The following is a 13,229-nucleotide window of genomic DNA, read 5'->3' as shown; positions in this document are numbered from 1 at the left end:
TTAGATCTCACCACGGACTCAGTGATCATGCGCAGTTCAGTCACGTAAAGAATGGCTGATGCTCAGTGGGTACTCAGTGAGTAGAACGGTCTCGTTTTTGTGGCAGATAGATAATTAAACGTCTATCCCTAGGTTACTTAAGGTGTTCATCTTATTTGCTCTTCAACTGTATCTCTTTACTAGAGCAAGAGTCGGATCTTTCATTCCTTCTCGCAAGGGCAAACGTGAAAGAGGTCTTCGATATAAAGTAGGGTTTCTTTACTCTAGCGATGTCGTCTACTACTAACCTTGGAACCTCTATTCTAGCATATTGAGTTAGTACTATTTCCTTTAACCACAAACATGCTAAGGATTCGAAATGTACAACTTCTGGATTTTCTCACGGTAATTTTGATCATGAAAAGGGTGAAAGAGAAGCGTTTGATTAAGCATTCATCATTAAGCAAGCTAATGGTATTCAAATCTATCATCATCCCGATTTTTACGTTTCCTCCCTGATACTCGTGGCCCGAGTTGTATGTGCCTCGCTCTGTAATTGCCAAGAGGGAATTCCATTTCTGGATTGTGGTGCGGTTCTTCTGATTCGGACATACTGAATTATTTGATGAATAGCCGATTGTTGGGTTCAGTTCAACTTCTCTGGTCCCGTTCTAGTAATTATACATAGTTAACCATTTAGCTCGTGTATTTTCATGGGTGAAACGTACGATCCAACCCAAGGGAAGATGCGGAGACGAGTTATCCTCGTCTCTACACAAACCCACCGACAAAAATGGGGTTTGAACCCTGACCCCTATACCGCTGCGTAGTCCTGCTCTTTATCCGCATCCGAACAACCCCAAATCGAGATAATAAATTTGCTACTTAAAAGTCATCATCCCACGTTCAAGTCCCATCCTCTTAAGTGGGGGGCAGAGCCTCTCTTGCTTCGGGGCCCTTCACAATAGATGTGCTACTACAATAGGAAATTGTTCGGCGGTTCAATTGCCCTCTTAATAGACCGCATTATTGCCGACTATTGCAAATCATCACTCGCTGCTCATTTGAACACGTCTTATTTCCGGTCGAGTCCACTAGCAGCTTTGACAACTCTTCGAGAATAGCCTCATAGGGCTAAGGGCCGCAAGATTCACCCGAAGGGAACCTCGGAATATATTAACGAATAACAAAAAGGATGACTTTACAAAACAAATACCTCGGGAGCTCATCCGACCGCTTTCACTCCTGGGCGTCCTTCTGCTTGAACAACTTCAAAATATGCTCATTGCCATAAGCAGCTGCGTGATCCAAAGAAGTTCGCTGCCGAGCATCCTCAAGCATAGGATCCACACCCAAGCTCATGATGAAGCCGAACCAACTGACTAGGTTTTCCATATTGTCTTTAATATCCCGCCCACGAACACCAATGGTATCGCGCACCTTCCTGCGAGCAACTACATGAAGCATCGACATCCCCGCGTCGTTTCGCGCGTGAAAATCGGCACCAAGATCCTGGAGCAAGATCAGGCTGTCATTGTCGCTGGAACTGTCGCCACTGTACGACCAAATACTAGATCGTAATCTGCCCCCCGCAAGACAGTGCATGAGGGGAGTTTCGCCTTTCTTGTTGCGTGCGTTTATGTCCAGCCCGAGGGCCAAGAACTGCTCGATGCGTGTCTTGTGATTAGATGCACTTCTGCAAAGGATATGGAGAGCTGTATCGCCTTTTGAATCGGGTTGGTGCAGATCTGCTCCGTATTCAAGTAGTAGATCGACATATTCGAACTGTATCGCCCTTTCGCGAAGCGCATAGTGGAGCGGAGTATCACCGGCTTCATCCCCTATCTGCACAATGCTAGGATCCTTGTCAAAGAGAACCCGCATGATGCTGATATTTTCCTCTTGCGCTTTGCGGGCTATGAGTGCGTGAACAACGGTCTTGCCAGATTTGTCTTGAGCGGTAATGTCAGCCCCACGGTCGACAAGGCGTCGAATTACCTCGGGATTACTAGTACAAAGGATCAAAGTTCTGCCTTTGTCATCTCGGCATTCCAGTTGTAGAGACGACTGTTGAAGCAGTGGCTCGAACACCTCCGTTTTAGTCAAGATCTCATGGATGACAGTGCGGGTTTTGGGTTCCCATCGATCTTTGGAACCAGCATGCACATCGTCCGAGTCCGAATCGTGGCCATCAACGAGAGAGTCATCCTTTACTCGATGGAGCTCAACGAAGGTGGCGTATGGGTCTGCACCACTCCGAAGAAGCGCTGTCATTGTGCCCGTTCGAACTGAAGCAAGATCAAACTCCTTGCGAGATGAGTATTTAGTGGGTTCGAAAGTTGCCGCATAGAACAAAGGATACTCCTCAGCAGTTGGGATTATGGTTTTTTGAAGGGCATGAGGCCTTACTCGACGCTCTAGCGCGGGCCGCCGTATGTTGGCGACATCACCATGGGAGAGGTAGAGCTCCAACAACTCAACATTGCAAAACTCAATGGCGGCGAATATAGCAGTGGCGGAAATCGCGGCGCCACGAGACAAAAGCAACTTGATCAAGTCAATATCAGCGCCAGCCTTTGACAGGCAGGTCTCCCCGTAGGCGTTGACTGCGTTGACATCTGCGCCATGATCCAGAAGAATGTCCACAGCATGCCTGTAAAAGACGCCCTTGGACTTGTCATAGTCGAGGGCGATATGCAAAGGTGTTTCCCCCTTGTCATCGCGGACCTCCAGATTCGCGCCCTTGCTGATGAGGTACGGCAAAGCCTGATGCACGTTCCACCAAGTTTTGCCCTCAGCGAGGTCATGTAGAACGGCATGATCCAACACGGTCTTATAATTGCCATCACCATATATCCTTTTCCTGCGCTTTGAATCGATGTTCACACCCATATTTTCCACAAGTGTTCGGACCACTTTCATATTTGGAAAGTTCCGGTGGCATGCGTGCATCAGCAGCGGCAGTGTCCTAGCACGGGAACGGGAACGGGAACTAAAACCGGTATTCTCGGTATGTTCGCACCATTCGTGGTCATCAAACTTCAGAGCCTGCTCTGGAGTACAGAGACGATCTAAGAGTTCTGAAAGACCATCATCCACAAGGCAGTGGATGACAGAGATATGGGTGTAATCTAACACAAGGAGATCCTTTTGTGAAGCCATTTCCTCGAATAGACCGTAGTGCCCAAGACGAAGATACTTAACCATTTGTTCGAAGCGGAGATCTATGCTTCCACCTTTTGTGTTCATGCATTCGTTTCGCCTCTTTTCTTGCTCTCTGAGAGACGATATTTCGCCTCGAAGGCGAGTTTTGCACAGGGTAAAGCCGTCGCCTCCCGGTCCCTCTATCAGGTTCAGTTTAGGGAACACACGATTCTGGAGCCGCAGCAAACATTCCGCGGTATAGTCGCGTTGATTAGATACTGCTTCTTGGAATGCTTCCCAAAGCGACTCCTTGTCCGAAGGAGGGTTTTTGCTGTGCAGTACCAATGAGGTGAGAATCTCATCTAGACGCGTCGAGCTTGAAGCACCATTTTCACTATTTGATCCCCATTGAGACTCCTTGGCTCCCTCCTCGGACTCACCCTTTGCCAGTGGCAGACTTCGGATACCAAGCCAGATGCTGGCGATCTTGAGGGCTTCGGCGTCCTCTTTTTTGCCCACTTTCGTCCATCGTACTTGTTCCATTTCAAAATTGGCACATGCTCTCAATGGAGTATATCCATTCTTGCCCGGCAGATTGGGATCTGCGCCGGCATTTAACAAAAGATCCACGGTCTCGGGTCGACCAGAACAGCAGGCTAAGTGAAGTGCCGTATCTCCTTCCACATTTTTCTGATTGATGAAGGTGTTCCGTGTTTCATCATCATGGTCAATCATGCTGGAAAGAACAAGACCAACTATGCCAGGTTGTCGGGCTCGAGCTGCGACATGGAGAACCGTCATGCCTTCTTTCGTAACGGCGAACATATCAGCCCCAGAGCAGAGAAGCCCAAAAACATTATATTCTGATACAGCGGCAGCAATATGCAAAGGCTGAATCCCGTCTGTATCCTGAGGACTTTTATTCTTGCACTCTCCGAGGACATAATCAAACGCTGTCTCGGCAGAAGAACTCGTGTGGCAGTGAGTCTGATTTTGGAAGGACATTTGATGCAAGACTGTCCACCCGTGGGAATTAGGATGGTCAATATCAACCCCCAGACTTTTGAGATGTTTGAAAATTGACGTGCTGTCCGATCTACTAGTTGCGAAAACGGCCTCAAGGAAAAGCGTATTGCCTTCATTGTCGGTGACTGAAGGGTCAAAATCCATCATCTTTATCAAATCATCCAGAGCTTCAACTTTACAGACCATTTTGTGGAAAAGAGTACGGCCCTTGTTGTCCCGTGTGTCCAGTCGGGCGCCTAAATTGATGAGGGATTTGGAAAAATTGGATATGCCCTTCGAATGCCCAGGAAGACTCTTGAAGAGGGTTGTTTGACCCTTCAAATCCCGGATCTCAAGATCTGCACCTGCTTTGACCAACTTGGAGATTAATTCAACTTTGGTGTCATCACCCATTGTATGCAGTGGCGTTTCGCCCTTGTTGTTTTGGAGATTCGGATCGGCGCCAGCGGACAGCAAGGCCTCAAGAACAGTATCTTGCTTACAGAATCTATACCGAACAAGTAACGCATGAAGAAAACCATTACCGTCTGGTTCGGTCAGATTTGGGTCCGTGGTGTACTTCAGAATCTCAATTCCGCTTTCGGAATGGTAACCACGAAGACGACTGAACAAGGGTCCGCCGTTGCTCTCCGCCATCAACTTATTGATATCAACAGCTGCCGAATCGAGCAGGATAGGAAGAAGCTTGGTGTCAGTCTTTCCATCGGTGTGTAGTATCGTGGCTCCAATGTCGGTTTTGGCGTAAGGGTCTGCCCCTGCTTCCAAAAGAAGCTGAACAATATCTATATTGTTTGCGCAGGCGAAATGCAGAGCTGTCTTGCCATCATCCTCGGACTTTGTATGAACATCAGCGCCAGCTTGGAGGACGACTGAAACACATTCCAGCGGGATCTGGTGAGTTCCGTTACGTTTGTTGATTCCACTCAGAGCATGTAGAGAAGTGAAGCCCCTGGGCTCCTCTCGTTTTCCAGGGGTTTTCATTCTTATTGGATAACGCAAGCGGGAACCAATGCCCCCAAACTCGTTCACAGGATAGGAACAGCGAGTGTTGGGATCCGCACCTGCTCCAACAAGAACCTTGATTGTATCCAGGTCGCCGTTCAAGCAGGCTTTGAACAAAATTCTTCCTCCGAAGTGTGACTTCATGTCCACGACACTGTTTTGAAGAACGAGAGATACACATGCCGCGTGCCCTGAGCCTGAAAGCCAACCAAGGGCCTTCTTGATGTTGCCCTCTGATAGGTAGGGTAGAAATTCAGTTACTGCCTCGAGGTGACCATTGCGACATGCGTACATCAATGGAGTATGACCAACTGATGTCGGTGCATTGCCACAGCGCCTGGCTGGAGTTTCTTTTGTCTTCGGTGTCATTGGATCAACACCAGCCGCAAGCAAGACTTTGACGACATCAGCGTGGTTTTTTCTGGCGGCCTCATGAAGAGGCTTGTATCCTTGGTTCGCTTCACCGTCAGGATCTGCCCTTTTCTGAATGAAAAGTTGTGCAACATCTCCATGGCCACTAAAGGCAGCCCAGTAAAGAGGTGTATCTCCGTGATGGTTCTGAACATTTGGGTCGACGTTGCCTTTTTGGAACAAGTGGGCGGCGTACTGAGCTAGCCCGGCTTTGGCGACAGCATGAAGCGGAGTAACACTTTGAATAGAACCTTGTGGCCAGTCGATATCCAACCAAGCGGTGAATAGTTTCTTGTTTCCAAAAAACTCGTCAATAACCGAGTAAAGTGATGACAAATCCATCCCAGTCAAGGCGGCACGGCGAGTATGGATGTACCAATTGTTCGCTGCATATTTAAGGAATGGGAATTTCAGGCGGATCTTACTCTGCTGGGCTTTTTTAGGATTGAAATATTGGTTATCCTTCTTGCGCTTCTTGGCATCGATGCTTTCTAAGCAGCCAGACATGAGATAATCCAAGCATGCGACAGCAAGTCGATGATTAGTTGGGCCGGCCTCCAAAATTGGGAAAGTTGCTTCATCAATGACAGTGGAGCGAGTGAGCCCTTTGAGAAACTCAGTCAAAGAATGGTGAACGACCGACACGGTTTCGTCATGAAGGATCTGGAGCAAGGGGCCACAAGCCGCTCGGACAATATTTTTGATCTCTTTCAAGCTAGATGTTCCAAGTGGAGTATGAGTCGCTTTGATCATCTCAGCGACCTCAAGAAGTCGAAGGGGGCGGGTGGTATGTGTAGTAGACTGCAGAATAAGCATTTGGAGGTCTTTAGGAACATTGGAGTGCTCTGCATGCTCGCGTAGTAGCCCATCATACATCACGTTCAGGTTGTCAGGCAACTTGTTGAGCACATCTCCAGCATCGGCCCCAGGTTTTGAAAATGCATCCATAGAAAGCCTAGCATACAAGAACAGACCATTCGCTCGACCGGGAACGGCTTCAGTTATGCGAGTCCAATACTCCTCGGGCACGGGTGAGTTTCGCAGTCGGTGCTGCACGTAGGCAGCGATATCGATATCGACAAGCTTTTCATCCAAGGGTAGAACGGGCACATAGAATGGTCTCAAAGGCGATTCTACTGCAACGACTGGGCGTGACAGCATCAAAACCTTGAGGTTGGCGGGGCGCCACTGGCCCAGCTCCACTAAGGCCTGGAGGAAGTCATCATTACCATGGTCCATTTCGTCTAAGGCATCGACGACGCAGTATGCCTTGGGGAAAGCAGTGAGAGCAAATCGAATATTTTTCCATAGATCGTTAGCAGATAAACTATCGATAGAGCGTCTCTCATCGATATAATCCTTCTTCAATTCGGCCTGTAAGCTTGGACTAAAGGGGAGGATTTGGCAAAGCCAGTCCCGTAGGACTGCGACTGGTTGATGGTTTGCATCGATAATCTGTCGAAAGAAGAAAAAGAGGACTGGAACTTTCTCTTTGCGTATTTGGTGGATGATTGAGGCAGCCATGACAGACTTTCCAGACCCCGGTATGCCTTTGATCCACAGCAGACCGTTCGTGTCGCTTTGATGCCACTGCTGATATGTGCTTGTAGACATAAGCCATTGGCCTGTACCCGCCAGGTACGACTCGAGGTGCCGTGAAAATTCAGAGCCCTCCAGATCATAGGGTGTTGGCTGCAGCCACTCTCTGATCTTCTTCAGATCACTTGCCGGGAGAGGCAAAATATTCCCTTCGTTGAAATCCTGGACATCGCCCGGGCTGACCATCACGACATCAGACCCCTCGGAATCTGAAAGTGCCATAGTGGGCCAAATGTAATTCTACCCAGGTGGACAGTAAGTGATGTTTTCCGTCGAGCTCGATGTGAGCCCAAATTAACGGGAATTGAAGAGGGGAAGTTGCCCCGGGGGCGCACTTAAATATTTGCTAGGCGCTCAAACACATTACTAGTTGAGCCGCACTAGATCCCAAACGGGGTTAGTGGCCCACGGTGGGTTTTGCCAAGGTTCATGCCCAGGTGCCGTGATGTCTCAACTCCAAGTATGAGATTGTTGTGGCATTACGGAGTACTTGTGTCCTAGAAAAGGAACCAACTGAAATACGCAAAAGCAAAAGCTTAGGTAGAGTTTGCCTCTCCTAGGATGGTCCTACATGGTGCAATGTTATCGAGGTTCGGGCAGATGATTGGTTTGGCCCTTACATAGACATCTCTCTCTTCCTGCTTTTCCCTGCCGGTATTTTCTTTTCTTTTCTTTTTTTTTTGTGTCATGGTTTCACACGCGTATCAATACCGCATGCTTCTTGTCTTCAGTAGACGACTGTCTTACTCTTCGTTCCGTCAAAATTTGAAGATCTCTCGGTTTTGGGACCAAGCCCTGTGTCACGATCAGGGCCTCGGGGCGCATTCCAACCAGCCCTAACCGCTCTGCCAGAAGCAAAAGAGCAGGATTGCAACCGGCGCATTGGACCTGCGCTTGCTATATAAGGACATAGCTCGTCACACCATGCGGGCTACCTGATGGCCAGATTTTATATCGAAGTTAACGGACTTAGCCAGGTAGTGCGAAGTACATGTAGCTATACGTACCGGATTTTCCCTAGTGGGGCTTTCCTATTTGATCTGCTGCCGCTTTTATGAGGGTGCTCAGGCTCAAGCTCACTGAGTAGATCTCACACGGACTCAGGTCAGTGATCATGCTCAGTTCAGTCACGTAAAGAATGACTGATGCTCAGTGGGTGCTCAGTGTACAATCAGTGAGCAACACTGATGCACTCAGACCACCCCAGATTATACCTAGAACTAAGAAAGGATTAGCCCCCACAGGGTCGTTTAACTATCCTATGATAGTTAGTTCGTTGATACATTACTACCTTCAATTTTTGGAACACTACATTTTGTCAAGAAAATAAGAAGGGGCGTAGGGAGCGGAAAACTCCATCCGTTTCATAGTATTGTGTAAATGAAAAGCGCCGTCGGAAAAAGTCTGGATCACTGTCAGCTCTAGAGAGTTCTCCATCGTCCCACAAAATTTGACGTCATCCTGATTCCTATATATGGAACCCGCTGTCGATTCTTTACTACTTCCTCACACTGACTCTGGATTATTTTCGCCTAGATCCATTTCTTCCCCTGATGCCATGTCCCTCGAAGCTCTTTCATCCGTAGGCATGTCTGACGTCATGGCAGCGCTCCCATCTGGTGTCGTAACTCGCATATTCAGCCGCCTGAAATATGTTCAGCTCGAAGCTGAGAAGATCGCAGAGACACTTGAAAGGGACGAGGAAGAAAACGGCAACTAGTTCCTTGTTCTACTCAAAATAAGCCCCCTCATCTCCGAGCGACTCTTCGAGGACCATGAATGCCTGGGCGGCGTGAATTACCGGTTTGAGTTTGAAAGCGGTACAGGCCTTTTGCGCATGATACCAGGGTATCGCCATGAATACACCACTACGGGACTCTTGCAGAAAGTCAATCTGCAACTGGATAGCATGGGACTAAATGAGCAATATCGTTGGGGCGGAGCGACGCGATATAAATCCCCATTGCGGAACAAAGAGGGAGACCAAGTGTTCAGCCCCTCTGTACGTTGGCCTTCTAGCACCAGCTTGCAATGGCCCACCGTGGTTGTTGAAACGGGTGTATCTGAGAGCCTGCCAAGACTACTTCAAGATGCTAGATGGTGGTTCGGAGCCTCTGATGGAGGAGTACGCATGGTGATTATCATATCTATCAAGAAGACCGCTGTACATTTTGAACAATGGCAGCTTGCTCCTCCCAATGCCCCTCGACCCTTGACCAGGTCCTACATTGACAGCTTCCGCCGAAATCCCGGTAACGTGCCACCCCTCCTCCAACAGCCGTTCAATATGCAGCAGCCATATTCGTGTGCTGAAGTGGATGTGACTAAAACTACAGTCGATAGTGCCCCACTGACAATCCCATATTGTGCTCTATTCGACGTTCCTATCCGACCCCCTAACATGCAAGATGTTGTGCTTGATGCACAAGACTTCCGTTTCATCACTGCAGTCAATTTCTCTTGATTGCTGATCTTAGGGGATCAATTAATTTGAAGAGAGGAATTGAAGGGTTTCGACCGGATCAATGGAGATTGCGGAGTGGGAAGAATGGCTGTCTTCCAGAGAATATCAACAGGATCATTTTCCCTCCGGAGAATTGGATGCTCTGTCGAGGATTTAGCACCGAGAAGAGAATTGAATGATTCTAAAGGAGTTATGAGAGTGCTACCAGACTTAGATGGCCACAAAAATAGTGAAGCCGTGGAATTACCATAACGCTGTCGAGTGGGCGAAATCTAGCTAACCTTGATATCCCTATTAAATAGTAGCTTGACTCCGAGCTGATTTAGGCAAACGGTAAGTATGGACATATTAGAAATAGGTATGAGGATTAGTTAGTTGGAGAATTCATTTCCCCCTGAGGTCACCCATACATTGTCGTACAGGCAGATTTCTGTCATCTTCTATTCCATCGTTGACGCTAGAACGATCATCAAACAAGATACCCCAATGGCGACAGAGAATGACTGGCAAAGACCAGCATTATTAAATTTGACTAGAATATAGCATCAAATGTTGGACTCAGATCTAATGTGTCAACTACCAACATATCAAACGTTTGAGCGCATGTTTTCATTAATCCAAACCAACTTGCTTAACTCGAGAAGCGCTTGCCACTTTGCCATCTTCCTCTCTAGATCCCACCGAGGTATCTCCCTCTATAGACGATGACTCCAGGGGGTCAATAGCTGAGAGACCCGCCTCTGCCTTTGCCACCTTTTTCTTATCGCGCCACAGAAGGAATTGAACAGTTGCGGTGCTCAAGACTAGAACATTATTGTCAGCTGGAAACAAAGCTCGAGCGGAGAAAGGGTTTTTTACTTAGCAATACTTGAAGTACGATTGACCAAGTATATCCTTTTGGGGCTTGGGGAAATGCTGTGGTTTTCCACACAAAATTGGGAGCCTTCGTTCAATCTGGTAAGTATGAATCTCGAAGCTGGGGAATGTACAAGGAGACTCACGACGGCTTGTACAACATAGGCAAGGTCATTAGCCATCGCAACAAGCAGCGCTCGCTTTTCTGTGTCGTCGGAGCAGATCTCGTTGATCCAGCTCAGAATTAATGGACCGGCACCACCCTAAGAGTACTGTTAAGATCTGACAGTTGAACACTTCGTGGGATGGTAAGCTTACACCGATATTACTTAACCAATAAATAACTGTACGACTGTTGAGATCTGTGTAAAAGGGCATCTTCATCATTAGGGAAGCGAAGATGAGCTGTGCAATAGATAGAAGTAGTCGTTAGTTACCGTAGTGTGAAAGTTACTCGACATATATAACCTCTCTGGACTTACAGTAGAAACGGCACCGACGTAGATAAATGGCCAGCGAGCGCCACGACATGGCCCATCGGACAGCCAAGCCCAAGCCAATGACATGGCAATGAGTACACCGGTCGTAGGGAGAGGTACTTGTACATGAAATTAGCTAGGTCCATTGAGATACAGAACCAAATCAAACTCTCACAGTTATTGATTTGTGCGACGGTGTAAGTCTTCCCGGGGACAGGAGCAGGGTTGGCATTAAAGCTCTTCAGCCAATAACCCATAGCAGGCTGAGGCAAGCCATTGTTCCAAAGAATGTATAGCAATGCTGGGGGGTGTCAGTATAGTTCTAGGACAAGAATGGTGTAGAGTACAACTCACGGAGAAGATAAGTATGCCAGCTGAGCAGAATTCCTTTCACCTTTGCCTTTGTCCAAGGCTGCTTGCCAGCACGTCCAATATTCTGCATTCTCTTAATTGACATCTGATGCTCCTTTTCTGTCGTCCACCATGTCCTTTTGCCACTTTGTGGTAGGTTTGGAAAGAATATATATCCAGCGAGCGCAAGCGGTAGTGTAATGATACCATCAATAATAAAAAGCCAACGCCCTATTCTCATCAGTCAGCAGTTGTTTCCCTTCCTTTCGTTGGGTTGAGATGAAGGGGTAGGATGATGAAATCCAAAATCCGAGAGAGGGGAAATCCGGAAGGATTGCAGTCACATACATCCAGCGTAACCATGTGTCCCGTTCAAGTTTGTATATGCAGCGGCCTGGAGGAAGCCGCTAAACAAAGTGCCAACTGAACCCGCGAGCCAGAAGATCATTGCCCGCTTTCCGATCTCTTGTGGTGTGTACCATGATCCCAGTAAGTAATGGATGCCGGGGTAAAATCCTGATCTATAACGAGATTAGTAACTGGCCACTAGCATTAAATCTTAAGATGTTGACATACTCAAAGAAACCGACAAGGAAGCGCAAAGCATACAGAGCTTGATACGATTTCACGCTTGATGTACAGATAGTCGCGAGTCCCCATCCTACCTCCAGCGTGGGGATCACCCATCGAGGAGAGACTCTGGTTAACAGCAAGTTGGATGGAATTTGCCCAATAACGTATCCCACAGTCCAGATAGACGTGCCTAACACAGTACTTGTTAGCAAATGTTAGAAATATTCTCGGCTCTTTCCAAAGAAGACGAGAAGAACCGTTGCGGGCGGGAGCGTAAGTACATACTAGTTACTAGTTGATTACCAAACATCTCTAGATCCTCTTCCATACCACTGAGAAAGGCATTGTTCACGTTTGACTGGTCGATATTCTTCAAAAAGTAACCAAGAGATGCGAATGTGAGGACGAAAGCATCAACTTTAAAAAGCATCCAGCGTTGGTCTGGTGGAAGCTCCCATGTGTCCCATACATAACTTTTCCATGACCTGACAGGCTTTGTAACATCTTCTGTCTGGGTGTTGCTGGTCTGGTTCTCCGCATCTATGCTGTACACCGAGGCGGCCGTCACTTGTTGGGAATCACCCGCGGTTCCCATTGTGCGTTGGGAATTGTGTTGCGCTGGATGACCCAGTGTGCAGATTGATAACTGTACAATATCTTTTGATGGGATTAATCCCGGCGATTCTACTGATTTTATACGAATAGTGAGATATGTCCTCAGCGGACCTAGTAATCGCGTCACTGAGAGATCCTACAATTATCCCGCGCTGATATCTAGAAGTTGAGGAGAAAGCTAGGCGATACACCCGACACTAATCTTGATTGCGTCCTATAGGTTTATCTAGCGGGTCCCCAGCACATAAACATGGCGATTCTTCGGGGTAACTTTGCGCAATAACTCACGCAATTTACCTTAAATCTTGCAAGCTCACACACAAAAGGATGCACCAGCCTTGCTAGTGCTAAGCCTATCTTTGAGGCCAAGAAAAGACTTGAATTATTTTGCTGACAGAGCCGGGTCTTTGTCAAGGTTACGTGCTAAGACGCAATCCTTTAGTATCTTACGTGCTACCAACAACATAGACTCGAAAAATATATCCAACTATTAAAGAACAATCCCCATACCTTTCCAGTTCTCAAGCTGACAGCCCCTGGTAACAAGATGAGACCTAATTGCCGGATCTCACCTCAGGTCCGGAAATAAATATGCGAGATCAGCCCAATCCTCAACGTGGGGTTTGATCTAGATCACTCATGGCTAACGCATTGACTCTAGTCTATTTCCAAAGTCCCGTGTTTTAACCGATAAGTAACAAGTCCATGAGCATCCTTCCACTCGGCTACAT

The 13,229-nt window shown here is 47.6% G+C and overlaps 3 protein-coding genes across 3 annotated transcripts; 1 reads left to right on the top strand and 2 right to left on the bottom strand.

The window, feature by feature from the left end:
* Positions 1–1,218: 1,218 nt before the first annotated feature.
* N7517_001380 (uncharacterized protein) lies at positions 1,219–7,383 on the bottom strand (the record flags this gene model as incomplete). Its single annotated transcript, XM_056719110.1, has 1 exon — positions 1,219–7,383. The coding sequence occupies one exon, from the start codon at positions 7,381–7,383 to the stop codon at positions 1,219–1,221; it is 6,165 nt and encodes a 2,054-aa protein (XP_056583245.1).
* A 1,336-nt stretch (positions 7,384–8,719) lies between these two features.
* N7517_001379 (uncharacterized protein) lies at positions 8,720–9,625 on the top strand (the record flags this gene model as incomplete). The annotated part of the gene is made up of 2 exons (XM_056719109.1): positions 8,720–8,880; positions 8,905–9,625. 2 exons carry the CDS (start codon positions 8,720–8,722, stop codon positions 9,623–9,625), a joined length of 882 nt encoding a protein of 293 aa, XP_056583244.1.
* Positions 9,626–10,237: 612 nt separating this feature from the next.
* On the bottom strand, positions 10,238–12,478 carry N7517_001378 (uncharacterized protein; the record flags this gene model as incomplete). The annotated part of the gene is made up of 10 exons (XM_056719108.1): positions 10,238–10,428; positions 10,484–10,568; positions 10,627–10,743; positions 10,799–10,885; positions 10,963–11,078; positions 11,135–11,260; positions 11,314–11,541; positions 11,659–11,831; positions 11,887–12,073; positions 12,169–12,478. The coding sequence occupies 10 exons, from the start codon at positions 12,476–12,478 to the stop codon at positions 10,238–10,240; spliced, it is 1,620 nt and encodes a 539-aa protein (XP_056583243.1).
* Between the last annotated feature and the right edge of the window lie 751 nt (positions 12,479–13,229).

This window comes from Penicillium concentricum (assembly GCF_028827145.1).
Source record: "Penicillium concentricum strain IBT 3081 chromosome Unknown utg000001l_segment0_segment0, whole genome shotgun sequence".
Classification (NCBI taxonomy): Eukaryota; Fungi; Ascomycota; class Eurotiomycetes; order Eurotiales; family Aspergillaceae; genus Penicillium; species Penicillium concentricum.
The sequence above is the reverse complement of the archived record's forward strand: the minus strand, read 5'-3'. Positions and strand labels throughout refer to the sequence as shown.